Here is a 26,538-nt window from a genome sequence, read left to right as displayed (position 1 = left end):
GTGATTTCAAGTTTATTTTTGTCAATTTCTAGTCATGAGGAACGATCGATCCCTGATTTAGTCTCCCCCTGATTGGTGTTGACGAGTCCTCTTTCGATGTGCAACAGCGTGTTGTGTCTTTGATTACAAACCGTACATCCGGATAATTTGCAAGGTTTGTTCCTGTGTGATCGAAGACAATTATAACATAGCTTTGCGTTTTTTACTAGGTTAAACCGATCTTGTGGTGTTAATCCCTTGAACGATTCGCATCTGAATAATGGGTGCCAATTCGATTGACAAGCTATACAAGTCTGTGTTGCGGTGGCCGTAAACGTTTGCCCTGGAGATTGTTTACGACGTTTCTTATTTTGGTTCTCGCCTTTGTCGGCGTCTCCCTCATGCGGACGTGTCCGATCGCGTCTGGAAGCGTTCACCGCGCATTTGTACAAGAACTCGTACATCTTGTCTAATTCTGGGTATTCATCTCTACTTAGTAAAGATTCCCATTGTCTCATCGTTGTCTTCGGTAATCGCGATTCTAGAATGTAAACCGCCATTTCCGGGGTCACGTTGACACCTAACGTTTGCAATGATGCTATATGCTGTTGCATATCGTCAGCCAATTTTGTAAAACCTTTGGTCGATTCCTTTTCTAAGCTAGGTAAATTTAAAATTAACGATAAGTGTTTCGATATTAACACTCTTTTAACTTCATACGCCTTTTCTAGGATCTCCCATGCCTTGCTATAATTGGTACTACTAACCGAAAATATTCCGATTTTGTTTGCAGCTTCACCTTTTAATGAAGACCTTAAATAATGTAGTTTATCGACATCTGACACGTCTGTACGCGACCCTATTAAACTTTGAAAGGCATTTTTATACGTTAACCAATCTTCAAATTGACCGTTGAACACGGGTAATGATATTTCCGGTAGTTTCACCTTTTGCTTATCTACGCTGTTTGACACCGACGATCCTTCGTTACGAAATTCACTATCACTCGCGGTACTTGGTTCGTTAGAATTCGTGGGAGGATTTATTAACAATTCTACTCTACTAGCCAAATGATAAAATCTTTCTTGCAAGGCATCAAAATCCGATTGATATTCATCCTTTGGTTCTAAGACCATCAATTCATCGAATAACTCCTCGAAATTATTGTATAAATCGTTTAAACGTTTCATTCGAAGCTTTATGAAAGTTATTTCTACCGTGCCGTTATCGAGGATGTTGCTTAAAGTCGTGATTTGCGCCTTTAACGCAGTCCTTTTTTGCAGGATTAATTTTATTTGATCGGCCATTTTATTAATTAACTGATCCAATGACTCACCCTTTTTTCTTTCTCTTGTTTCCGGACCTCACAGGAGGCACCAAAATGTCTTTACTAGTTTCGTCTCTGCTTCTGTTGGATATTGTGGTTTATATTGATCACTCACTATACTTGCGATTTAGATTATTTCTTTCTTTATTTATACTGAATGTATGACTAATTCAAGTGTTTAAGTATTATGATGTGATCGATTGATTGATCTCTGAAAAATCTGGTTCACCGTCCTCTAAGTTTGCCTAATAAGAAGTGACCCCAGCGCCTCCTTAGCTCGCCCTCCCTTCCACGGCCCACCCATCTCCCGATCCTTCCCGAATGTTACGTCACGTATCCGATCTAGTGTTCCGAATGTACGATCACTAACATTATGCTCGATGCACCAGATCTTTCGTTCGATTACTAAAAATTTTGAGAGTCTAAGAATCTTGTCTATTCAACTCTCTTTCTTATTTGCTATCGTGGATGTCTGTACAGAACAATTAGTCCTATATAAGTACTCAATGACCCCATGTGACCCACCCTAGTCCTATATAAGTACTCAATGACCCCATGTGACCCACCCTAGTCCTATATAAGTACTCAATGACCCCATGTGACCCCCCCATGTCCTATATAAGTACTAAATGACCCCATGTCTCCCACCCTAGTCGTATATAAGTTCTCCATGACGCCATGTGACCCACCCTAGTCCTATATAAGTACTCAATGACCCCATGTGACCCCCCCTAGTCCTATATAAGTACTCAATGACCCCATGTGACCCACCCTATTCCTATATAAGTTCACAATTACCCCAAAGTGACCCACCCTAGTCCTATATAAGTACTCAATGACCCCATGTGACCCCCCCATGTCCTATATAAGTACTAAATGACCCCATGTCTCCCACCCTATTCCTGTATAAGTACTCAATGACCCCATGTGACCCCCCTAGTCCTATATAAGTACTCAATGACCCCATGTTACCCACCCTAGTCCAATATAAGTACTCAATGACCCCATGTGACCCCCCCATGTCCTATATAAGTACTAAATGACCTCATGTCTCCCACCCTATTCCTGTATAAGTACTCAATGACCCCATGTGACCCCCCTAGTCCTATATAAGTACTCAATGACCTCAGGTCAGCCACCCTAGTCCTATATAAGTACTCAATGACCCCATGTGACCCACCCTATTCCTATATAAGTTCACAATTACCCCATGTGACCCACCCTAGTCCTATATAAGTACTCAATGACCCCATGTGACCCCCCCATGTCCTATATAAGTACTAAATGACCTCATGTCTCCCACCCTATTCCTGTATAAGTACTCAATGACCCCATGTGACCCCCCTAGTCCTATATAAGTACTCAATGACCTCAGGTCAGCCACCCTAGTCCTATATAAGTACTCAATGACCCCATGTGACCCACCCTATTCCTGTATAAGTACTCAATGACCCCATGTGACCCACCCTATTCCTATATAAGTTCACAATTACCCCTTGTGACCCACCCTAGTCCTATATAAGTACTCAATGACCCCATATGACCCCCCCATGTCCTATATAAGTACTAAATGACCCCATGTCTCCCACCCTATTCCTGTATAAATACTCAATGACCCCATGTGACCCCTCCTTAGTCCTATATAAGTACTCAATGACCCCATGTGACCAACATTAGTCCTATATAAGTACTCAATGACCGCATGTGACCCACCCTAGTCCTATATAAGTACTCAATGACCCCATGTGACCCACCCTAGTCCTATATAAGTACTCAATGACCCCATGTGACCCCCCCATGTCCTATATAAGTACTAAATGACCCCATTTCTCCCACCCTAGTCGTATATAAGTTCTCCATGACGCCATGTGACCCACCCTAGTCCTATATAAGTACTCAATGACCCCATGTGACCCCCCCTAGTCCTATATAAGTACTCAATGACCCCATGTGACCCACCCTATTCCTATATAAGTTCACAATTACCCCATGTGACCCACCCTAGTCCTATATAAGTACTCAATGACCCCATGTGACCCCCCCATGTCCTATATAAGTACTAAATGACCCCATGTCTCCCACCCTATTCCTGTATAAATACTCAATGACCCCATGTGACCCCTCCTTAGTCCTATATAAGTACTCAATGACCCCATGTGACCAACATTAGTCCTATATAAGTACTCAATGACCCCATGTGACCCACCCTAGTCCTATATAAGTACTCAATGACCCCATGTGACCCACCCTAGTCCTATATAAGTACTCAATGACCCCATGTGACCCCCCCATGTCCTATATAAGTACTAAATGACCCCATGTCTCCCACCCTAGTCGTATATAAGTTCTCCATGACGCCATGTGACCCACCCTAGTCCTATATAAGTACTCAATGACCCCATGTGACCCCCCCTAGTCCTATATAAGTACTCAATGACCCCATGTGACCCACCCTATTCCTATATAAGTTCACAATTAACCCAAAGTGACCCACCCTAGTCCTATATAAGTACTCAATGACCCCATGTGACCCCCCCATGTCCTATATAAGTACTAAATGACCCCATGTCTCCCACCCTATTCCTGTATAAGTACTCAATGACCCCATGTGACCCCCCTAGTCCTATATAAGTACTCAATGACCCCATGTTACCCACCCTAGTCCAATATAAGTACTCAATGACCCCATGTGACACCCCCTAGTCCTATATAAGTACTCAATGACCCCATGTGACCCACCCTATTCCTGTACAAGTACTCAATGACCCCATGTGACTCCCCTAGTCCTATATAAGTACTCAATGACCCCATGTGACCCACCCTAGTCCAATATAAGTACTCAATGACCCCATGTGACCCACCCTAGTCCAATATAAGTACTCAATGACCCCAAGTGACCCTCCCATGTCCTATATAAGTACTAAATGACCCCATGTCTCCCACCCTAGTCGTATATAAGTTCTCCATGACGCCATGTGACCCACCCTAGTCTTATATAAGTACTCAATGACCCCATGTGACCCACCCTAGTCCTATATAAGTACTCAATGACCCCATGTGACCCACCCTATTCCTATATAAGTTCAAAATTACCCCAAAGTTACCCACCCTAGTCCTATATAAGTACTCAATGACCCCATGTGACCCCCCCTAGTTGTATATAAGTACTCAATGACCGCATGTCAGCAACCCTAGTCCTATATAAATACTCAACGACCCCATGTGACCCCCCCTTGTCCTATATAAGTACTCAATGACCCCATGTGACCCTCCCTAGTCCTATATAAGTACTTAATGACCCCATGTGACCCACCCTATTCCTATATAAGTTCACAATTACCCCATGTGACCCACCCTAGTCCTATATAAGTACTCAATGACCCCATGTGACGCCCCATGTCCTATATAAGTACTAAATGACCCCATGTCTCCCACACTAGTCGTATATAAGTTCTCCATGACGCCATGTGAGCCACCCTAGTCCTATATAAGTACTCAATGACCCCATGTAACCCCCCCTAGTCCTATATAAGTACTCAATGACCCCATGTGACCCCCCCTAGTCCTATATAAGTACTCAATGACCCCATGTGACCCACCCTATTCCTGTATAAGTACTCAATGACCCCATGTGACTCCCCTAGTCCTATATAAGTACTCAATGACCCCATGTGATCCACCCTAGTCCTATATAAGTTCTCCATGACGCCATGTGACCCACCCTAGTCCTATATAAGTACTCAATGACCCCATGTGACCCCCCCTAGTCCTATATAAGTACTCAATGACCTCAGGTCAGCCACCCTAGTCCTATATAAGTACTCAATGACCCCATGTGACCCACCCTATTCCTGTATAAGTACTCAATGACCCCATGTCTCCCACCCTAGTCGTATATAAGTTCTCCATGACGCCATGTGACCCACCCTAGTCCTATATAAGTACTCAATGACCCCATGTGACCCCCCCTAGTCCTATATAAGTACTCAATGACCCCATGTGACCCCCCCTAGTCCTATATAAGTACTAAATGACCCCATGTGACCCACCCTATTCCTGTATAAGTACTCAATGACCCCATGTGACTCCCCTAGTCCTATATAAGTACTCAATGACCCCATGTGATCCACCCTAGTCCTATATAAGTTCTACATGACGCCATGTGACCCACCCTAGTCCTATATAAGTACTCAATGACCCCATGTGACCCACCCTAGTCCTATATAAGTACTCAATGACCCCATGTGACCCCCCCATGTCCTATATAAGTACTAAATGACCCCATTTCTCCCACCCTAGTCGTATATAAGTTCTCCATGACGCCATGTGACCCACCCTAGTCCTATATAAGTACTCAATGACCCCATGTGACCCCCCCTAGTCCTATATAAGTACTCAATGACCCCATGTGACCCACCCTATTCCTATATAAGTTCGCAATTACCCCATGTGACCCACCCTAGTCCTATATAAGTACTCAATGACCCCATGTGACCCCCCCATGTCCTATGTAAGTACTAAATGACCCCATGTCTCCCACCCTATTCCTGTATAAATACTCAATGACCCCATGTGACCCCTCCTTAGTCCTATATAAGTACTCAATGACCCCATGTGACCAACATTAGTCCTATATAAGTACTCAATGACCCCATGTGACCCACCCTAGTCCTATATAAGTACTCAATGACCCCATGTGACCCACCCTAGTCCTATATAAGTACTCAATGACCCCATGTGACCCCCCCATGTCCTATATAAGTACTAAATGACCCCATGTCTCCCACCCTAGTCGTATATAAGTTCTCCATGACGCCATGTGACCCACCCTAGTCCTATATAAGTACTCAATGACCCCATGTGACCCCCCCTAGTCCTATATAAGTACTCAATGACCCCATGTGACCCACCCTATTCCTATATAAGTTCACAATTACCCCAAAGTGACCCACCCTAGTCCTATATAAGTACTCAATGACCCCATGTGACCCCCCCATGTCCTATATAAGTACTAAATGACCCCATGTCTCCCACCCTATTCCTGTATAAGTACTCAATGACCCAATGTGAACCCCCTAGTCCTATATAAGTACTCAATGACCCCATGTTACCCACCCTAGTCCAATATAAGTACTCAATGACCCCATGTGACCCCCCCTAGTCCTATATAAGTACTCAATGACCCCATGTGACCCACCCTATTCCTGTATAAGTACTCAATGACCCCATGTGACTCCCCTAGTCCTATATAAGTACTCAATGACCCCATGTGACCCACCCTAGTCCAATATAAGTACTCAATGACCCCATGTGACCCACCCTAGTCCAATATAAGTACTCAATGACCCCAAGTGACCCCCTCCTAGTCCTATATAAGTACTCAATGACCCCATGTGACTCACCCCATTCCTATATAAGTACTCAATGACCACATGTGACCCACCCTAGTCTTATATAAGTACTCAATGACCCCATGTGACCCACCCTAGTCCTATATAAGTACTCAATGACGGCATGTGACCCACCTTAGTCCTATATAAGTACTCAATGACCCCATGTGACCCCCCCTAGTCCTATATAAGTACTCAATGACCCCATGTGACCCACCCTATTCCTGTATAAGTACTCAATGACCCCATGTGACTCCCCTAGTCCTATATAAGTACTCAATGACCCCATGTGACCCACCCTAGTCCAATATAAGTACTCAATGACCCCATGTGACCCACCCTAGTCCAATATAAGTACTCAATGACCCCAAGTGACCCCCTCCTAGTCCTATATAAGTACTCAATGACCCCATGTGACCCACCCTAGTCCTATATAAGTACTCAATGACCCCATGTGACCCACCCTAGTCCTATATAAGTACTCAATGACCCCATGTGACCCCCCCATGTCCTATATAAGTACTAAATGACCCCATGTCTCCCACCCTAGTCGTATATAAGTTCTCCATGACGCCATGTGACCCACCCTAGTCCTATATAAGTACTCAATGACCCCATGTGACCCCCCCTAGTCCTATATAAGTACTCAATGACCCCATGTGACCCACCCTATTCCTATATAAGTTCACAATTACCCCAAAGTGACCCACCCTAGTCCTATATAAGTACTCAATGACCCCATGTGACCCCCCCATGTCCTATATAAGTACTAAATGACCCCATGTCTCCCACCCTATTCCTGTATAAGTACTCAATGACCCAATGTGAACCCCCTAGTCCTATATAAGTACTCAATGACCCCATGTTACCCACCCTAGTCCAATATAAGTACTCAATGACCCCATGTGACCCCCCCTAGTCCTATATAAGTACTCAATGACCCCATGTGACCCACCCTATTCCTGTATAAGTACTCAATGACCCCATGTGACTCCCCTAGTCCTATATAAGTACTCAATGACCCCATGTGACCCACCCTAGTCCAATATAAGTACTCAATGACCCCATGTGACCCACCCTAGTCCAATATAAGTACTCAATGACCCCAAGTGACCCCCTCCTAGTCCTATATAAGTACTCAATGACCCCATGTGACTCACCCCATTCCTATATAAGTACTCAATGACCACATGTGACCCACCCTAGTCTTATATAAGTACTCAATGACCCCATGTGACCCACCCTAGTCCTATATAAGTACTCAATGACGGCATGTGACCCACCTTAGTCCTATATAAGTACTCAATGACCCCATGTGACCCCCCTAGTCCTATATAAGTACTCAATGACCCCATGTGACCCCCCCTAGTTGTATATAAGTACTCAATGACAGCATGTCAGCAACCCTAGTCCTATATAAATACTCAACGACCCCATGTGACCCCCCCTTGTCCTATATAAGTACTCAATGACCCCATGTGACCCTCCCTAGTCCTATATAAGTACTTAATGACCCCATGTGACCCACCCTATTCCTATATAAGTTCACAATTACCCCATGTGACCCACCCTAGTCCTATATAAGTACTCAATGACCCCATGTGACGCCTCATGTCCTATATAAGTACTAAATGACCCCATGTCTCCCACACTAGTCGTATATAAGTTCTCCATGACGCCATGTGAGCCACCCTAGTCCTATATAAGTACTCAATGACCCCATGTAACCCCCCCTAGTCCTATATAAGTACTCAATGACCCCATGTGACCCCCCCTAGTCCTATATAAGTACTCAATGACCCCATGTGACCCACCCTATTCCTGTATAAGTACTCAATGACCCCATGTGACTCCCCTAGTCCTATATAAGTACTCAATGACCCCATGTGATCCACCCTAGTCCTATATAAGTTCTCCATGACGCCATGTGACCCACCCTAGTCCTATATAAGTACTCAATGACCCCATGTGACCCCCCCTAGTCCTATATAAGTACTCAATGACCTCAGGTCAGCCACCCTAGTCCTATATAAGTACTCAATGACCCCATGTGACCCACCCTATTCCTGTATAAGTACTCAATGACCCCATGTCTCCCACCCTAGTCGTATATAAGTTCTCCATGACGCCATGTGACCCACCCTAGTCCTATATAAGTACTCAATGACCCCATGTGACCCCCCCTAGTCCTATATAAGTACTCAATGACCCCATGTGACCCCCCCTAGTCCTATATAAGTACTCAATGACCCCATGTGACCCACCCTATTCCTGTATAAGTACTCAATGACCCCATGTGACTCCCCTAGTCCTATATAAGTACTCAATGACCCCATGTGATCCACCCTAGTCCTATATAAGTTCTCCATGACGCCATGTGACCCACCCTAGTCCTATATAAGTACTCAATGACCCCATGTGACCCACCCTAGTCCTATATAAGTACTCAATGACCCCATGTGACCCCCCCATGTCCTATATAAGTACTAAATGACCCCATTTCTCCCACCCTAGTCGTATATAAGTTCTCCATGACGCCATGTGACCCACCCTAGTCCTATATAAGTACTCAATGACCCCATGTGACCCCCCCTAGTCCTATATAAGTACTCAATGACCCCATGTGACCCACCCTATTCCTATATAAGTTCACAATTACCCCATGTGACCCACCCTAGTCCTATATAAGTACTCAATGACCCCATGTGACCCCCCCATGTCCTATATAAGTACTAAATGACCCCATGTCTCCCACCCTATTTCTGTATAAATACTCAATGACCCCATGTGACCCCTCCTTAGTCCTATATAAGTACTCAATGACCCCATGTGACCAACATTAGTGTCTTTACTAGTTTCGTCTCTGCTTCTGTTGGATATTGTGGTTTATATTGATCACTCACTATACTTGCGATTTAGATTATTTCTTTCTTTATTTATACTGAATGTATGACTAATTCAAGTGTTTAAGTATTATGATGTGATCGATTGATTGATCTCTGAAAAATCTGGTTCACCGTCCTCTAAGTTTGCCTAATAAGAAGTGACCCCAGCGCCTCCTTAGCTCGCCCTCCCTTCCACGGCCCACCCATCTCCCGATCCTTCCCGAATGTTACGTCACGTATCCGATCTAGTGTTCCGAATGTACGATCACTAACATTATGCTCGATGCACCAGATCTTTCGTTCGATTACTAAAAATTTTGAGAGTCTAAGAATCTTGTCTATTCAACTCTCTTTCTTATTTGCTATCGTGGATGTCTGTACAGAACATACTCCCCCGTTGAGAGGGTTACCGATCAATCATCATCCTTCCTTAAACATACTTGATACAAAAAATAATAATAATAATACATAGAAAAATTGTAAATACATTCTTAACATTATGTTAATGCTTAATAGCATTATTATTCGTGGACGTTTCGAACGCTAAATATATATATGTTGATGTTGTGAACTATGGAATATTCGCGTCGTCTGGTAGCGGACATATGTATTTAATTGTTCTTCGAATATTTCCGTTGAGGGTGCGTATTGTTACGACCCTCACTATGTTGTCTTCACCGGCATGTGTTTCAATTATTCGTCCCATGGCCCATTGCGAACATGGCATAGCCTTGTTTTTAATGAGCACCAACGTGCCGATTTTTATGTTTGGACTATTCCTTTGCCATTTATTTCTGATTTGCAACTCATTCAGATATTCCAGGCTCCACCTCTTCCAGAAATCTTGGCGAACCTTTGTAATGTGTTGCCATACAGATAACCTGTTATCTGGAACAGAAGATAATTTTTTCTCCGGAACGGAGGTTAATGATTTGCCGATGAGATAATGGCTTGGAGAAAGGGCTTGTATGTCATTTGGATCAGTAGAAATAGGCATTATAGGCCGAGAATTAAGAACACCCTCGATTTCGACCACAAAAGTATTGAATTCTTCTAAAGTGAATAAAATATCACCCACTACTCGTTGCAAATGATGTTTAAAAACCCTAACTGTCGATTCCCACAAACCACCGAAGTGAGGAGAGGCCGGAGGGATGAAATGCCACGTAAACTGATTCGATAACGCGTATGACATAAATTTTTGTTTATTTTCATCAAGGTCTAGAAAGTCGTAAATTTCCTTAATTTTATTATTAGCGCCAACAAAATTGGTTCCGTTATCGGAATATATGTGTGCTGGTAATCCCCGTCGCGAGGAGAACCTACTCAATGCTGCTAGAAATGCGTCTGCAGTCATTTCAGTGACGACTTCTAAGTGTACGGCCTTAACAGACATGCAAATGAAAACACACACGTAAACCTTGATTCTGTTACGGTTTCTGAATTTTTTTTCCTTTATAAAAAACGGACCGCAGAAGTCGATCCCTGTGTGAGTAAAAGGAGGTCCGACTGACACTCGCGATGCAGGCAAGTTGCCCATTTTGTAATTGACAGTATTTGTTCTAAAGCGAAAACAACGCATACATGACCTTATCACCTTTCGTACATAATTTCTCCCGTTTGAAATCCAATATTTTTGTCTAATATCATAGAGTGTCGTTTGCACTCCTGCATGTAAGAGTCTACAATGCGACTCTCTTGTGATACAAGTAGTTAGGTGTTGTTTTGGCATTAGTATCGGATGCTTCTGACCGAACGATAAATTGGACTTATGAATACGACCTCCTACCCGAAGGACGCCCCTATCGTCCTGGAACGGACTTAGATTAGCGAATTTTTGCGGACTTGTATTGCGTGGTTTATTTAAGGAGACGATGACATCTGAGAAATGTATTCCTTGTAATAATTTTATAATGTGCTCTTCAGCTTCATTCAGTTCGTCAATGCACAAAGGACCTCGATACTTATTGGATTTACAAACGCGTAAACAATATGCTACTATTCTTGTCGTTTTTGCGTAAGATGAAAATCTGGTGAAGACATCGAAATCATTTGTGCAATTCGAGAAGCATGTTTCTTCTTTAAGCTCGGGAATCATAGTAACATTATACTTTGTCTTCGGCCAACTCTTTTCTGAACTACTCAACCAATTCGGACCATGTCTCCAAAGTTTGTTATTAGCAAAATCGATTGGCAACTGTCCCCTGGATATCGCGTCGGCCGGGTTTTCTTTGGAATTGATATGACGCCATTCATGACCCTCGCTCAATTGTTTGGTATTCATTACGCGGTTGGCTACATATGTTTTTAGTTTATGTGGAGGTGTATTCAACCAGCATAAAACAATGGTAGAATCACACCAAAAGGTACATGACTCAAACATTCTTTTATCTATCGTTTTACTCACTTCATTGTACAGTTGCGCTAATAATGTCGCTCCGCACAATTCAAGTCGTGGAATCGTAGTGGGTTTTATCGGCGCAACTCTAGATTTCGCACCAAGTAGATGTGTAGCTATATTCCCATCTTGACCTTGTGATCTGATATACAAACACGCCCCATACCCCCGACTACTGGCGTCACAGAATCCGTGTAACTGTATATTCTTACAATTCGGAATTAGTAAATTTCGATCGAACGATATTGTACCCATTATTTCCCATTGGCGTACGAAATTTAGCCAATCAGTATAAATGCCTTGTGGTAGTGACTCGTCCCAATTAATTTTCTGGCGCCAAATGTTTTGCATTAACCATTTTAGGTAAAAAATTATTGGTCCTAATAGTCCAAGGGGATCAAATACCTTAGCCAATTCTGATAATATGATTCTCTTAGTTGGGGTTTTACATATTTGTATTCTTTTGGGTATATAGCATATCTCGTCTGTATCGGCATTCCATGTAATGCCTAGCGTTTTCAACGTGGTATCTATATTAATAATAAAATGGGCATGTACTGATTCAGCCGGTAAATCGTTAATTATTCGTGGATCATTCGATGCCCATTGACGTATACGAAATCCACCTCTTGAGAGAAGTGAAATTATGTCATTCCGTATTTCGCGCGCTTCTTCAATTGTATTCGCGCCTGTTAATAAGTCGTCAACGTAAAGATGATTCTTTAATATTTCCGCGGCTTTCGGAAAATCAGCCCTTTCGTCTTCAGCTAACCTTTGTATCGTACGGATTGCCAAGTACGGGGAAGAAGATACACCGAATGTAAGTGTATTCAATTGAAATGTCCGAACAATACCTTCGTGACGCCAGAGGACCCTTTGAAACCGTCGATCCTCTTGGTGCACCAATATTTGACGGTACATCTTTTCAATGTCTGCCGTGATTATGTAACGATGCATACGAAAGCGTGTTAAATGCGACACTAACCGATTTTGAATCGTCGGTCCTATCTTTAGCAAATCATTTAACGAGATTCCTTCTTGATCTTTCGCCGACGCGTCGAATACGACTCGAAGCTTAGTTGTGCAACTCGCTTCCTTGACCACAGCATGGTGTGGCATATAATAGCCTCCGTCATCTGCATCATCTATGAGCGACATATGTTCTAATTCTAAATATTCCTTGAAAGTTTTAGTATATGCTTCTTTTAATGTATCATTTTTAGAAAATCTGTTCTCGAGCACGGCGTAACGTTTCGCGGCGTTTTCCTTAGATCCGACGAAAATTTCCCTTCGCGTACGAAATGGTAATCTAACTATATATCTGCCACTTTCATGTCTTGTAACCGTTTCCTTGAAATGTGCTTCGCACTCGGATTCTTCCTTTGATAAACCTTTGGTCAAAGTGACTTCTTCGATTTCCCAGAATTTGTTCATGGTGTTTTCTAACCTTGCTAAATGACAAGCTTGTTCGTTTGCCAATGAATCAGAAATTCCGCCAGCTATGATCCAGCCTAATCGCGTCTTTTGTAAACATAACTCAACACCACCGCTTGTTAAAGTAATTTGTCCGATAGCTAGCATAGATAAAGTTTTGCCCGAGCCTAATAACAAATCTATCGCACGCGGCAAGTGAAAATCCGGATCAGCTAATTGTAAGTTCCTTGGTATTTGAAAACCCTCTCTTTGGAAAATTTGACATGGAACAAATTCTGCTACTTTCGGCATAATCAAACACGTCAAAGTTGTACAAAAATCGCTATAACAGGATTTCATCATTATTTGTACGGAACCTCGTGTAATTGTTTTCATTCCGTCTATTGTTGTGATCGTTTTTACGCATGGGTTTATCTGGCTACCTAAACGCTTAACCATGTTCTCGGAAATGAAGTTATTTGACGCTCCTGTGTCTAATAATGCCCTGCCGTTAATGAAAGATCGATTCTTGTCTCGTACCATTATGATCGCGGTTGTTAATAATTGTGTCGAAGACGAACCCTTTGCTGTGCATGTGATTTCAAGTTTATTTTTGTCAATTTCTAGTCATGAGGAACGATCGATCCCTGATTTAGTCTCCCCCTGATTGGTGTTGACGAGTCCTCTTTCGATGTGCAACAGCGTGTTGTGTCTTTGATTACAAACCGTACATCCGGATAATTTGCAAGGTTTGTTCCTGTGTGATCGAAGACAATTATAACATAGCTTTGCGTTTTTTACTAGGTTAAACCGATCTTGTGGTGTTAATCCCTTGAACGATTCGCATCTGAATAATGGGTGCCAATTCGATTGACAAGCTATACAAGTCTGTGTTGCGGTGGCCGTAAACGTTTGCCCTGGAGATTGTTTACGACGTTTCTTATTTTGGTTCTCGCCTTTGTCGGCGTCTCCCTCATGCGGACGTGTCCGATCGCGTCTGGAAGCGTTCACCGCGCATTTGTACAAGAACTCGTACATCTTGTCTAATTCTGGGTATTCATCTCTACTTAGTAAAGATTCCCATTGTCTCATCGTTGTCTTCGGTAATCGCGATTCTAGAATGTAAACCGCCATTTCCGGGGTCACGTTGACACCTAACGTTTGCAATGATGCTATATGCTGTTGCATATCGTCAGCCAATTTTGTAAAACCTTTCGTCGATTCCTTTTCTAAGCTAGGTAAATTTAAAATTAACGATAAGTGTTTCGATATTAACACTCTTTTAACTTCATACGCCTTTTCTAGGATCTCCCATGCCTTGCTATAATTGGTACTACTAACCGAAAATATTCCGATTTTGTTTGCAGCTTCACCTTTTAATGAAGACCTTAAATAATGTAGTTTATCGACATCTGACACGTCTGTACGCGACCCTATTAAACTTTGAAAGGCATTTTTATACGTTAACCAATCTTCAAATTGACCGTTGAACACGGGTAATGATATTTCCGGTAGTTTCACCTTTTGCTTATCTACGCTGTTTGACACCGACGATCCTTCGTTACGAAATTCACTATCACTCGCGGTACTTGGTTCGTTAGAATTCGTGGGAGGATTTATTAACAATTCTACTCTACTAGCCAAATGATAAAATCTTTCTTGCAAGGCATCAAAATCCGATTGATATTCATCCTTTGGTTCTAAGACCATCAATTCATCGAATAACTCCTCGAAATTATTGTATAAATCGTTTAAACGTTTCATTCGAAGCTTTATGAAAGTTATTTCTACCGTGCCGTTATCGAGGATGTTGCTTAAAGTCGTGATTTGCGCCTTTAACGCAGTCCTTTTTTGCAGGATTAATTTTATTTGATCGGCCATTTTATTAATTAACTGATCCAATGACTCACCCTTTTTTCTTTCTCTTGTTTCCGGACCTCACAGGAGGCACCAAAATGTCTTTACTAGTTTCGTCTCTGCTTCTGTTGGATATTGTGGTTTATATTGATCACTCACTATACTTGCGATTTAGATTATTTCTTTCTTTATTTATACTGAATGTATGACTAATTCAAGTGTTTAAGTATTATGATGTGATCGATTGATTGATCTCTGAAAAATCTGGTTCACCGTCCTCTAAGTTTGCCTAATAAGAAGTGACCCCAGCGCCTCCTTAGCTCGCCCTCCCTTCCACGGCCCACCCATCTCCCGATCCTTCCCGAATGTTACGTCACGTATCCGATCTAGTGTTCCGAATGTACGATCACTAACATTATGCTCGATGCACCAGATCTTTCGTTCGATTACTAAAAATTTTGAGAGTCTAAGAATCTTGTCTATTCAACTCTCTTTCTTATTTGCTATCGTGGATGTCTGTACAGAACAATTAGTCCTATATAAGTACTCAATGACCCCATGTGACCCACCCTAGTCCTATATAAGTACTCAATGACCCCATGTGACCCACCCTAGTCCTATATAAGTACTCAATGACCCCATGTGACCCCCCCATGTCCTATATAAGTACTAAATGACCCCATGTCTCCCACCCTAGTCGTATATAAGTTCTCCATGACGCCATGTGACCCACCCTAGTCCTATATAAGTACTCAATGACCCCATGTGACCCCCCCTAGTCCTATATAAGTACTCAATGACCCCATGTGACCCACCCTATTCCTATATAAGTTCACAATTACCCCAAAGTGACCCACCCTAGTCCTATATAAGTACTCAATGACCCCATGTGACCCCCCCATGTCCTATATAAGTACTAAATGACCCCATGTCTCCCACCCTATTCCTGTATAAGTACTCAATGACCCCATGTGACCCCCCTAGTCCTATATAAGTACTCAATGACCCCATGTTACCCACCCTAGTCCAATATAAGTACTCAATGACCCCATGTGACCCCCCCTAGTCCTATATAAGTACTCAATGACCCCATGTGACCCACCCTATTCCTGTATAAGTACTCAATGACCCCATGTGACTCCCCTAGTCCTATATAAGTACTCAATGACCCCATGTGACCCACCCTAGTCCAATATAAGTACTCAATGACCCCATGTGACCCACCCTAGTCCAATATAAGTACTCAATGACCCCAAGTGACCCCCTCCTAGTCCTATATAAGTACTCAATGACCCCATGTGACTCACCCCATTCCTATATAAGTACTCAATGACCACATGTGACCCACCCTAGTCTTATATAAGTACTCAATGACCCCATGTGACCCACCCTAGTCCTATATAAGTACTCAATGACGGCATGTGACCCACCTTAGTCCTATATAAGTACTCAATGACCCCATGTGACCCCCCTAGTCCTATATAAGTACTCAATGACCCCATGTGACCCCCCCTAGTTGTATATAAGTACTCAATGACCGCATGTCAGCCACCCTAGTCCTATATAAATACTCAACGACCCCATGTGACCCCCCCTTGTCCTATATAAGTACTCAATGACCCCATGTGACCCTCCCTAGTCCTATATAAGTACTTAATGACACCATGTGACCCACCCTATTCCTATATAAGTTCACAATTACCCCATGTGACCCACCCTAGTCCTATATAAGTACTCAATGACCCCATGTGACGCCCCATGTCCTATATAAGTACTAAATGACCCCATGTCTCCCACACTAGTCGTATATAAGTTCTCCATGACGCCATGTGAGCCACCCTAGTCCTATATAAGTACTCAATGACCCCATGTAACCCCCCCTAGTCCTATATAAGTACTCAATGACCCCATGTGACCCCCCCTAGTCCTATATAAGTACTCAATGACCCCATGTGACCCACCCTATTCCTGTATAAGTACTCAATGACCCCATGTGACTCCCTTAGTCCTATATAAGTACTCAATGACCCCATGTGATCCACCCTAGTCCTATATAAGTTCTCCATGACGCCATGTGACCCACCCTAGTCCTATATAAGTACTCAATGACCCCATGTGACCCCCCCTAGTCCTATATAAGTACTCAATGACCTCAGGTCAGCCACCCTAGTCCTATATAAGTACTCAATGACCCCATGTGACCCACCCTATTCCTGTATAAGTACTCAATGACCCCATGTCTCCCACCCTAGTCGTATATAAGTTCTCCATGACGCCATGTGACCCACCCTAGTCCTATATAAGTACTCAATGACCCCATGTGACCCCCCCATGTCCTATATAAGTACTAAATGACCCCATGTCTCCCACCCTATTCCTGTATAAATACTCAATGACCCCATGTGACCCCTCCTTAGTCCTATATAAGTACTCAATGACCCCATGTGACCAACATTAGTCCTATATAAGTACTCAATGACCCCATGTGACCCACCCTAGTCCTATATAAGTACTCAATGACCCCATGTGACCCACCCTAGTCCTATATAAGTACTCAATGACCCCATGTGACCCCCCCATGTCCTATATAAGTACTAAATGACCCCATGTCTCCCACCCTAGTCGTATATAAGTTCTCCATGACGCCATGTGACCCACCCTAGTCCTATATAAGTACTCAATGACCCCATGTGACCCCCCCTAGTCCTATATAAGTACTCAATGACCCCATGTGACCCACCCTATTCCTATATAAGTTCACAATTACCCCAAAGTGACCCACCCTAGTCCTATATAAGTACTCAATGACCCCATGTGACCCCCCCATGTCCTATATAAGTACTAAATGACCCCATGTCTCCCACCCTATTCCTGTATAAGTACTCAATGACCCAATGTGAACCCCCTAGTCCTATATAAGTACTCAATGACCCCATGTTACCCACCCTAGTCCAATATAAGTACTCAATGACCCCATGTGACCCCCCCTAGTCCTATATAAGTACTCAATGACCCCATGTGACCCACCCTATTCCTGTATAAGTACTCAATGACCCCATGTGACTCCCCTAGTCCTATATAAGTACTCAATGACCCCATGTGACCCACCCTAGTCCAATATAAGTACTCAATGACCCCATGTGACCCACCCTAGTCCAATATAAGTACTCAATGACCCCAAGTGACCCCCTCCTAGTCCTATATAAGTACTCAATGACCCCATGTGACTCACCCCATTCCTATATAAGTACTCAATGACCACATGTGACCCACCCTAGTCTTATATAAGTACTCAATGACCCCATGTGACCCACCCTAGTCCTATATAAGTACTCAATGACGGCATGTGACCCACCTTAGTCCTATATAAGTACTCAATGACCCCATGTGACCCCCCTAGTCCTATATAAGTACTCAATGACCCCATGTGACCCCCCCTAGTTGTATATAAGTACTCAATGACAGCATGTCAGCAACCCTAGTCCTATATAAATACTCAAACGACCCCATGTGACCCCCCCTTGTCCTATATAAGTACTCAATGACCCCATGTGACCCTCCCTAGTCCTATATAAGTACTTAATGACCCCATGTGACCCACCCTATTCCTATATAAGTTCACAATTACCCCATGTGACCCACCCTAGTCCTATATAAGTACTCAATGACCCCATGTGACGCCCCATGTCCTATATAAGTACTAAATGACCCCATGTCTCCCACACTAGTCGTATATAAGTTCTCCATGACGCCATGTGAGCCACCCTAGTCCTATATAAGTACTCAATGACCCCATGTAACCCCCCCTAGTCCTATATAAGTACTCAATGACCCCATGTGACCCCCCCTAGTCCTATATAAGTACTCAATGACCCCATGTGACCCACCCTATTCCTGTATAAGTACTCAATGACCCCATGTGACTCCCCTAGTCCTATATAAGTACTCAATGACCCCATGTGATCCACCCTAGTCCTATATAAGTTCTCCATGACGCCATGTGACCCACCCTAGTCCTATATAAGTACTCAATGACCCCATGTGACCCCCCCTAGTCCTATATAAGTACTCAATGACCTCAGGTCAGCCACCCTAGTCCTATATAAGTACTCAATGACCCCATGTGACCCACCCTATTCCTGTATAAGTACTCAATGACCCCATGTCTCCCACCCTAGTCGTATATAAGTTCTCCATGACGCCATGTGACCCACCCTAGTCCTATATAAGTACTCAATGACCCCATGTGACCCCCCCTAGTCCTATATAAGTACTCAATGACCCCATGTGACCCCCCCTAGTCCTATATAAGTACTCAATGACCCCATGTGACCCACCCTATTCCTGTATAAGTACTCAATGACCCCATGTGACTCCCCTAGTCCTATATAAGTACTCAATGACCCCATGTGATCCACCCTAGTCCTATATAAGTTCTCCATGACGCCATGTGACCCACCCTAGTCCTATATAAGTACTCAATGACCCCATGTGACCCACCCTAGTCCTATATAAGTACTCAATGACCCCATGTGACCCCCCCATGTCCTATATAAGTACTAAATGACCCCATTTCTCCCACCCTAGTCGTATATAAGTTCTCCATGACGCCATGTGACCCACCCTAGTCCTATATAAGTACTCAATGACCCCATGTGACCCCCCCTAGTCCTATATAAGTACTCAATGACCCCATGTGACCCACCCTATTCCTATATAAGTTCACAATTACCCCATGTGACCCACCCTAGTCCTATATAAGTACTCAATGACCCCATGTGACCCCCCCATGTCCTATATAAGTACTAAATGACCCCATGTCTCCCACCCTATTCCTGTATAAATACTCAATGACCCCATGTGACCCCTCCTTAGTCCTATATAAGTACTCAATGACCCCATGTGACCAACATTAGTGTCTTTACTAGTTTCGTCTCTGCTTCTGTTGGATATTGTGGTTTATATTGATCACTCACTATACTTGCGATTTAGATTATTTCTTTCTTTATTTATACTGAATGTATGACTAATTCAAGTGTTTAAGTATTATGATGTGATCGATTGATTGATCTCTGAAAAATCTGGTTCACCGTCCTCTAAGTTTGCCTAATAAGAAGTGACCCCAGCGCCTCCTTAGCTCGCCCTCCCTTCCACGGCCCACCCATCTCCCGATCCTTCCCGAATGTTTCGTCACGTATCCGATCTAGTGTTCCGAATGTACGATCACTAACATTATGCTCGATGCACCAGATCTTTCGTTCGATTACTAAAAATTTTGAGAGTCTAAGAATCTTGTCTATTCAACTCTCTTTCTTATTTGCTATCGTGGATGTCTGTACAGAACATACTCCCCCGTTGAGAGGGTTACCGATCAATCATCATCCTTCCTTAAACATACTTGATACAAAAAATAATAATAATAATACATAGAAAAATTGTAAATACATTCTTAACATTATGTTAATGCTTAATAGCATTATTATTCGTGGACGTTTCGAACGCTAAATATATATATGTTGATGTTGTGAACTATGGAATATTCGCGTCGTCTGGTAGCGGACATATGTATTTAATTGTTCTTCGAATATTTCCGTTGAGGGTGCGTATTGTTACGACCCTCACTATGTTGTCTTCACCGGCATGTGTTTCAATTATTCGTCCCATGGCCCATTGCGAACATGGCATAGCCTTGTTTTTAATGAGCACCAACGTGCCGATTTTTATGTTTGGACTATTCCTTTGCCATTTATTTCTGATTTGCAACTCATTCAGATATTCCAGGCTCCACCTCTTCCAGAAATCTTGGCGAACCTTTGTAATGTGTTGCCATACAGATAACCTGTTATCTGGAACAGAAGATAAATTTTTCTCCGGAACGGAGGTTAATGATTTGCCGATGAGATAATGGCTTGGAGAAAGGGCTTGTATGTCATTTGGATCAGTAGAAATAGGCATTATAGGCCGAGAATTAAGAACACCCTCGATTTCGACCACAAAAGTATTGAATTCTTCTAAAGTGAATAAAATATCACCCACTACTCGTTGCAAATGATGTTTAAAAACCCTAACTGTCGATTCCCACAAACCACCGAAGTGAGGAGAGGCCGGAGGGATGAAATGCCACGTAAACTGATTCGATAACGCGTATGACATAAATTTTTGTTTATTTTCATCAAGGTCTAGAAAGTCGTAAATTTCCTTAATTTTATTATTAGCGCCAACAAAATTGGTTCCGTTATCGGAATATATGTGTGCTGGTAATCCCCGTCGCGAGGAGAACCTACTCAATGCTGCTAGAAATGCGTCTGCAGTCATTTCAGTGACGACTTCTAAGTGTACGGCCTTAACAGACATGCAAATGAAAACACACACGTAAACCTTGATTCTGTTACGGTTTCTGAATTTTTTTTCCTTTATAAAAAACGGACCGCAGAAGTCGATCCCTGTGTGAGTAAAAGGAGGTCCGACTGACACTCGCGATGCAGGCAAGTTGCCCATTTTGTAATTGACAGTATTTGTTCTAAAGCGAAAACAACGCATACATGACCTTATCACCTTTCGTACATAATTTCTCCCGTTTGAAATCCAATATTTTTGTCTAATATCATAGAGTGTCGTTTGCACTCCTGCATGTAAGAGTCTACAATGCGACTCTCTTGTGATACAAGTAGTTAGGTGTTGTTTTGGCATTAGTATCGGATGCTTCTGACCGAACGATAAATTGGACTTATGAATACGACCTCCTACCCGAAGGACGCCCCTATCGTCCTGGAACGGACTTAGATTAGCGAATTTTTGCGGACTTGTATTGCGTGGTTTATTTAAGGAGACGATGACATCTGAGAAATGTATTCCTTGTAATAATTTTATAATGTGCTCTTCAGCTTCATTCAGTTCGTCAATGCACAAAGGACCTCGATACTTATTGGATTTACAAACGCGTAAACAATATGCTACTATTCTTGTCGTTTTTGCGTAAGATGAAAATCTGGTGAAGACATCGAAATCATTTGTGCAATTCGAGAAGCATGTTTCTTCTTTAAGCTCGGGAATCATAGTAACATTATACTTTGTCTTCGGCCAACTCTTTTCTGAACTACTCAACCAATTCGGACCATGTCTCCAAAGTTTGTTATTAGCAAAATCGATTGGCAACTGTCCCCTGGATATCGCGTCGGCCGGGTTTTCTTTGGAATTGATATGACGCCATTCATGACCCTCGCTCAATTGTTTGGTATTCATTACGCGGTTGGCTACATATGTTTTTAGTTTATGTGGAGGTGTATTCAACCAGCATAAAACAATGGTAGAATCACACCAAAAGGTACATGACTCAAACATTCTTTTATCTATCGTTTTACTCACTTCATTGTACAGTTGCGCTAATAATGTCGCTCCGCACAATTCAAGTCGTGGAATCGTAGTGGGTTTTATCGGCGCAACTCTAGATTTCGCACCAAGTAGATGTGTAGCTATATTCCCATCTTGACCTTGTGATCTGATATACAAACACGCCCCATACCCCCGACTACTGGCGTCACAGAATCCGTGTAACTGTATATTCTTACAATTCGGAATTAGTAAATTTCGATCGAACGATATTGTACCCATTATTTCCCATTGGCGTACGAAATTTAGCCAATCAGTATAAATGCCTTGTGGTAGTGACTCGTCCCAATTAATTTTCTGGCGCCAAATGTTTTGCATTAACCATTTTAGGTAAAAAATTATTGGTCCTAATAGTCCAAGGGGATCAAATACCTTAGCCAATTCTGATAATATGATTCTCTTAGTTGGGGTTTTACATATTTGTATTCTTTTGGGTATATAGCATATCTCGTCTGTATCGGCATTCCATGTAATGCCTAGCGTTTTCAACGTGGTATCTATATTAATAATAAAATGGGCATGTACTGATTCAGCCGGTAAATCGTTAATTATTCGTGGATCATTCGATGCCCATTGACGTATACGAAATCCACCTCTTGAGAGAAGTGAAATTATGTCATTCCGTATTTCGCGCGCTTCTTCAATTGTATTCGCGCCTGTTAATAAGTCGTCAACGTAAAGATGATTCTTTAATATTTCCGCGGCTTTCGGAAAATCAGCCCTTTCGTCTTCAGCTAACCTTTGTATCGTACGGATTGCCAAGTACGGGGAAGAAGATACACCGAATGTAAGTGTATTCAATTGAAATGTCCGAACAATACCTTCGTGACGCCAGAGGACCCTTTGAAACCGTCGATCCTCTTGGTGCACCAATATTTGACGGTACATCTTTTCAATGTCTGCCGTGATTATGTAACGATGCATACGAAAGCGTGTTAAATGCGACACTAACCGATTTTGAATCGTCGGTCCTATCTTTAGCAAATCATTTAACGAGATTCCTTCTTGATCTTTCGCCGACGCGTCGAATACGACTCGAAGCTTAGTTGTGCAACTCGCTTCCTTGACCACAGCATGGTGTGGCATATAATAGCCTCCGTCATCTGCATCATCTATGAGCGACATATGTTCTAATTCTAAATATTCCTTGAAAGTTTTAGTATATGCTTCTTTTAATGTATCATTTTTAGAAAATCTGTTCTCGAGCACGGCGTAACGTTTCGCGGCGTTTTCCTTAGATCCGACGAAAATTTCCCTTCGCGTACGAAATGGTAATCTAACTATATATCTGCCACTTTCATGTCTTGTAACCGTTTCCTTGAAATGTGCTTCGCACTCGGATTCTTCCTTTGATAAACCTTTGGTCAAAGTGACTTCTTCGATTTCCCAGAATTTGTTCATGGTGTTTTCTAACCTTGCTAAATGACAAGCTTGTTCGTTTGCCAATGAATCAGAAATTCCGCCAGCTATGATCCAGCCTAATCGCGTCTTTTGTAAACATAACTCAACACCACCGCTTGTTAAAGTAATTTGTCCGATAGCTAGCATAGATAAAGTTTTGCCCGAGCCTAATAACAAATCTATCGCACGCGGCAAGTGAAAATCCGGATCAGCTAATTGTAAGTTCCTTGGTATTTGAAAACCCTCTCTTTGGAAAATTTGACATGGAACAAATTCTGCTACTTTCGGCATAATCAAACACGTCAAAGTTGTACAAAAATCGCTATAACAGGATTTCATCATTATTTGTACGGAACCTCGTGTAATTGTTTTCATTCCGTCTATTGTTGTGATCGTTTTTACGCATGGGTTTATCTGGCTACCTAAACGCTTAACCATGTTCTCGGAAATGAAGTTATTTGACGCTCCTGTGTCTAATAATGCCCTGCCGTTAATGAAAGATCGATTCTTGTCTCGTACCATTATGATCGCGGTTGTTAATAATTGTGTCGAAGACGAACCCTTTGCTGTGCATGTGATTTCAAGTTTATTTTTGTCAATTTCTAGTCATGAGGAACGATCGATCCCTGATTTAGTCTCCCCCTGATTGGTGTTGACGAGTCCTCTTTCGATGTGCAACAGCGTGTTGTGTCTTTGATTACAAACCGTACATCCGGATAATTTGCAAGGTTTGTTCCTGTGTGATCGAAGACAATTATAACATAGCTTTGCGTTTTTTACTAGGTTAAACCGATCTTGTGGTGTTAATCCCTTGAACGATTCGCATCTGAATAATGGGTGCCAATTCGATTGACAAGCTATACAAGTCTGTGTTGCGGTGGCCGTAAACGTTTGCCCTGGAGATTGTTTACGACGTTTCTTATTTTGGTTCTCGCCTTTGTCGGCGTCTCCCTCATGCGGACGTGTCCGATCGCGTCTGGAAGCGTTCACCGCGCATTTGTACAAGAACTCGTACATCTTGTCTAATTCTGGGTATTCATCTCTACTTAGTAAAGATTCCCATTGTCTCATCGTTGTCTTCGGTAATCGCGATTCTAGAATGTAAACCGCCATTTCCGGGGTCACGTTGACACCTAACGTTTGCAATGATGCTATATGCTGTTGCATATCGTCAGCCAATTTTGTAAAACCTTTCGTCGATTCCTTTTCTAAGCTAGGTAAATTTAAAATTAACGATAAGTGTTTCGATATTAACACTCTTTTAACTTCATACGCCTTTTCTAGGATCTCCCATGCCTTGCTATAATTGGTACTACTAACCGAAAATATTCCGATTTTGTTTGCAGCTTCACCTTTTAATGAAGACCTTAAATAATGTAGTTTATCGACATCTGACACGTCTGTACGCGACCCTATTAAACTTTGAAAGGCATTTTTATACGTTAACCAATCTTCAAATTGACCGTTGAACACGGGTAATGATATTTCCGGTAGTTTCACCTTTTGCTTATCTACGCTGTTTGACACCGACGATCCTTCGTTACGAAATTCACTATCACTCGCGGTACTTGGTTCGTTAGAATTCGTGGGAGGATTTATTAACAATTCTACTCTACTAGCCAAATGATAAAATCTTTCTTGCAAGGCATCAAAATCCGATTGATATTCATCCTTTGGTTCTAAGACCATCAATTCATCGAATAACTCCTCGAAATTATTGTATAAATCGTTTAAACGTTTCATTCGAAGCTTTATGAAAGTTATTTCTACCGTGCCGTTATCGAGGATGTTGCTTAAAGTCGTGATTTGCGCTTTTAACGCAGTCCTTTTTTGCAGGATTAATTTTATTTGATCGGCCATTTTATTAATTAACTGATCCAATGACTCACCCTTTTTTCTTTCTCTTGTTTCCGGACCTCACAGGAGGCACCAAAATGTCTTTACTAGTTTCGTCTCTGCTTCTGTTGGATATTGTGGTTTATATTGATCACTCACTATACTTGCGATTTAGATTATTTCTTTCTTTATTTATACTGAATGTATGACTAATTCAAGTGTTTAAGTATTATGATGTGATCGATTGATTGATCTCTGAAAAATCTGGTTCACCGTCCTCTAAGTTTGCCTAATAAGAAGTGACCCCAGCGCCTCCTTAGCTCGCCCTCCCTTCCACGGCCCACCCATCTCCCGATCCTTCCCGAATGTTACGTCACGTATCCGATCTAGTGTTCCGAATGTACGATCACTAACATTATGCTCGATGCACCAGATCTTTCGTTCGATTACTAAAAATTTTGAGAGTCTAAGAATCTTGTCTATTCAACTCTCTTTCTTATTTGCTATCGTGGATGTCTGTACAGAACAATTAGTCCTATATAAGTACTCAATGACCCCATGTGACCCACCCTAGTCCTATATAAGTACTCAATGACCCCATGTGACCCACCCTAGTCCTATATAAGTACTCAATGACCCCATGTGACCCCCCCATGTCCTATA

The 26,538-nt window shown here is 42.4% G+C and overlaps 5 protein-coding genes across 5 annotated transcripts; all 5 read right to left on the bottom strand.

The window, feature by feature from the left end:
• Positions 1 to 32: 32 nt before the first annotated feature.
• Positions 33 to 10,079, bottom strand: LOC136774610 (uncharacterized). The gene is made up of 6 exons (XM_066729022.1): positions 10,022 to 10,079; positions 9,785 to 9,889; positions 1,588 to 1,711; positions 1,316 to 1,387; positions 217 to 1,251; positions 33 to 162 (listed from the first exon to the last, which is right to left on the bottom strand). The coding sequence occupies exons 1-6, from the start codon at positions 10,077 to 10,079 to the stop codon at positions 33 to 35; spliced, it is 1,524 nt and encodes a 507-aa protein (XP_066585119.1).
• Positions 10,080 to 10,152: 73 nt separating this feature from the next.
• On the bottom strand, positions 10,153 to 13,935 carry LOC136774599 (uncharacterized). Its single transcript, XM_066729010.1, has one exon. The coding sequence runs from the start codon at positions 13,933 to 13,935 to the stop codon at positions 10,153 to 10,155; it is 3,783 nt and encodes a 1,260-aa protein (XP_066585107.1).
• Positions 13,936 to 14,019: 84 nt separating this feature from the next.
• LOC136774588 (uncharacterized) lies at positions 14,020 to 20,705 on the bottom strand. The gene is made up of 6 exons (XM_066728999.1): positions 20,648 to 20,705; positions 20,411 to 20,515; positions 15,575 to 15,698; positions 15,303 to 15,374; positions 14,204 to 15,238; positions 14,020 to 14,149 (listed from the first exon to the last, which is right to left on the bottom strand). The coding sequence occupies exons 1-6, from the start codon at positions 20,703 to 20,705 to the stop codon at positions 14,020 to 14,022; spliced, it is 1,524 nt and encodes a 507-aa protein (XP_066585096.1).
• A 73-nt stretch (positions 20,706 to 20,778) lies between these two features.
• LOC136774580 (uncharacterized) lies at positions 20,779 to 24,561 on the bottom strand. Its single transcript, XM_066728989.1, has one exon. It carries the CDS (start codon positions 24,559 to 24,561, stop codon positions 20,779 to 20,781), a length of 3,783 nt encoding a protein of 1,260 aa, XP_066585086.1.
• An 84-nt stretch (positions 24,562 to 24,645) lies between these two features.
• LOC136774573 (uncharacterized) lies at positions 24,646 to 25,899 on the bottom strand. The gene is made up of 2 exons (XM_066728975.1): positions 24,830 to 25,899; positions 24,646 to 24,775 (listed from the first exon to the last, which is right to left on the bottom strand). The coding sequence occupies exons 1-2, from the start codon at positions 25,897 to 25,899 to the stop codon at positions 24,646 to 24,648; spliced, it is 1,200 nt and encodes a 399-aa protein (XP_066585072.1).
• Between the last annotated feature and the right edge of the window lie 639 nt (positions 25,900 to 26,538).

The sequence above is a fragment of the Prorops nasuta genome, unplaced genomic scaffold (genome assembly GCF_024137725.1).
Source record: "Prorops nasuta isolate Cenicafe-Biocafe unplaced genomic scaffold, Cenicafe_Pnas_1.2 PNAS00001, whole genome shotgun sequence".
Taxonomy (NCBI): Eukaryota; Metazoa; Arthropoda; class Insecta; order Hymenoptera; family Bethylidae; genus Prorops; species Prorops nasuta.
Note: the sequence above shows the minus strand (reverse complement) of the source record. Positions and strands in the feature narration are given on the sequence as shown.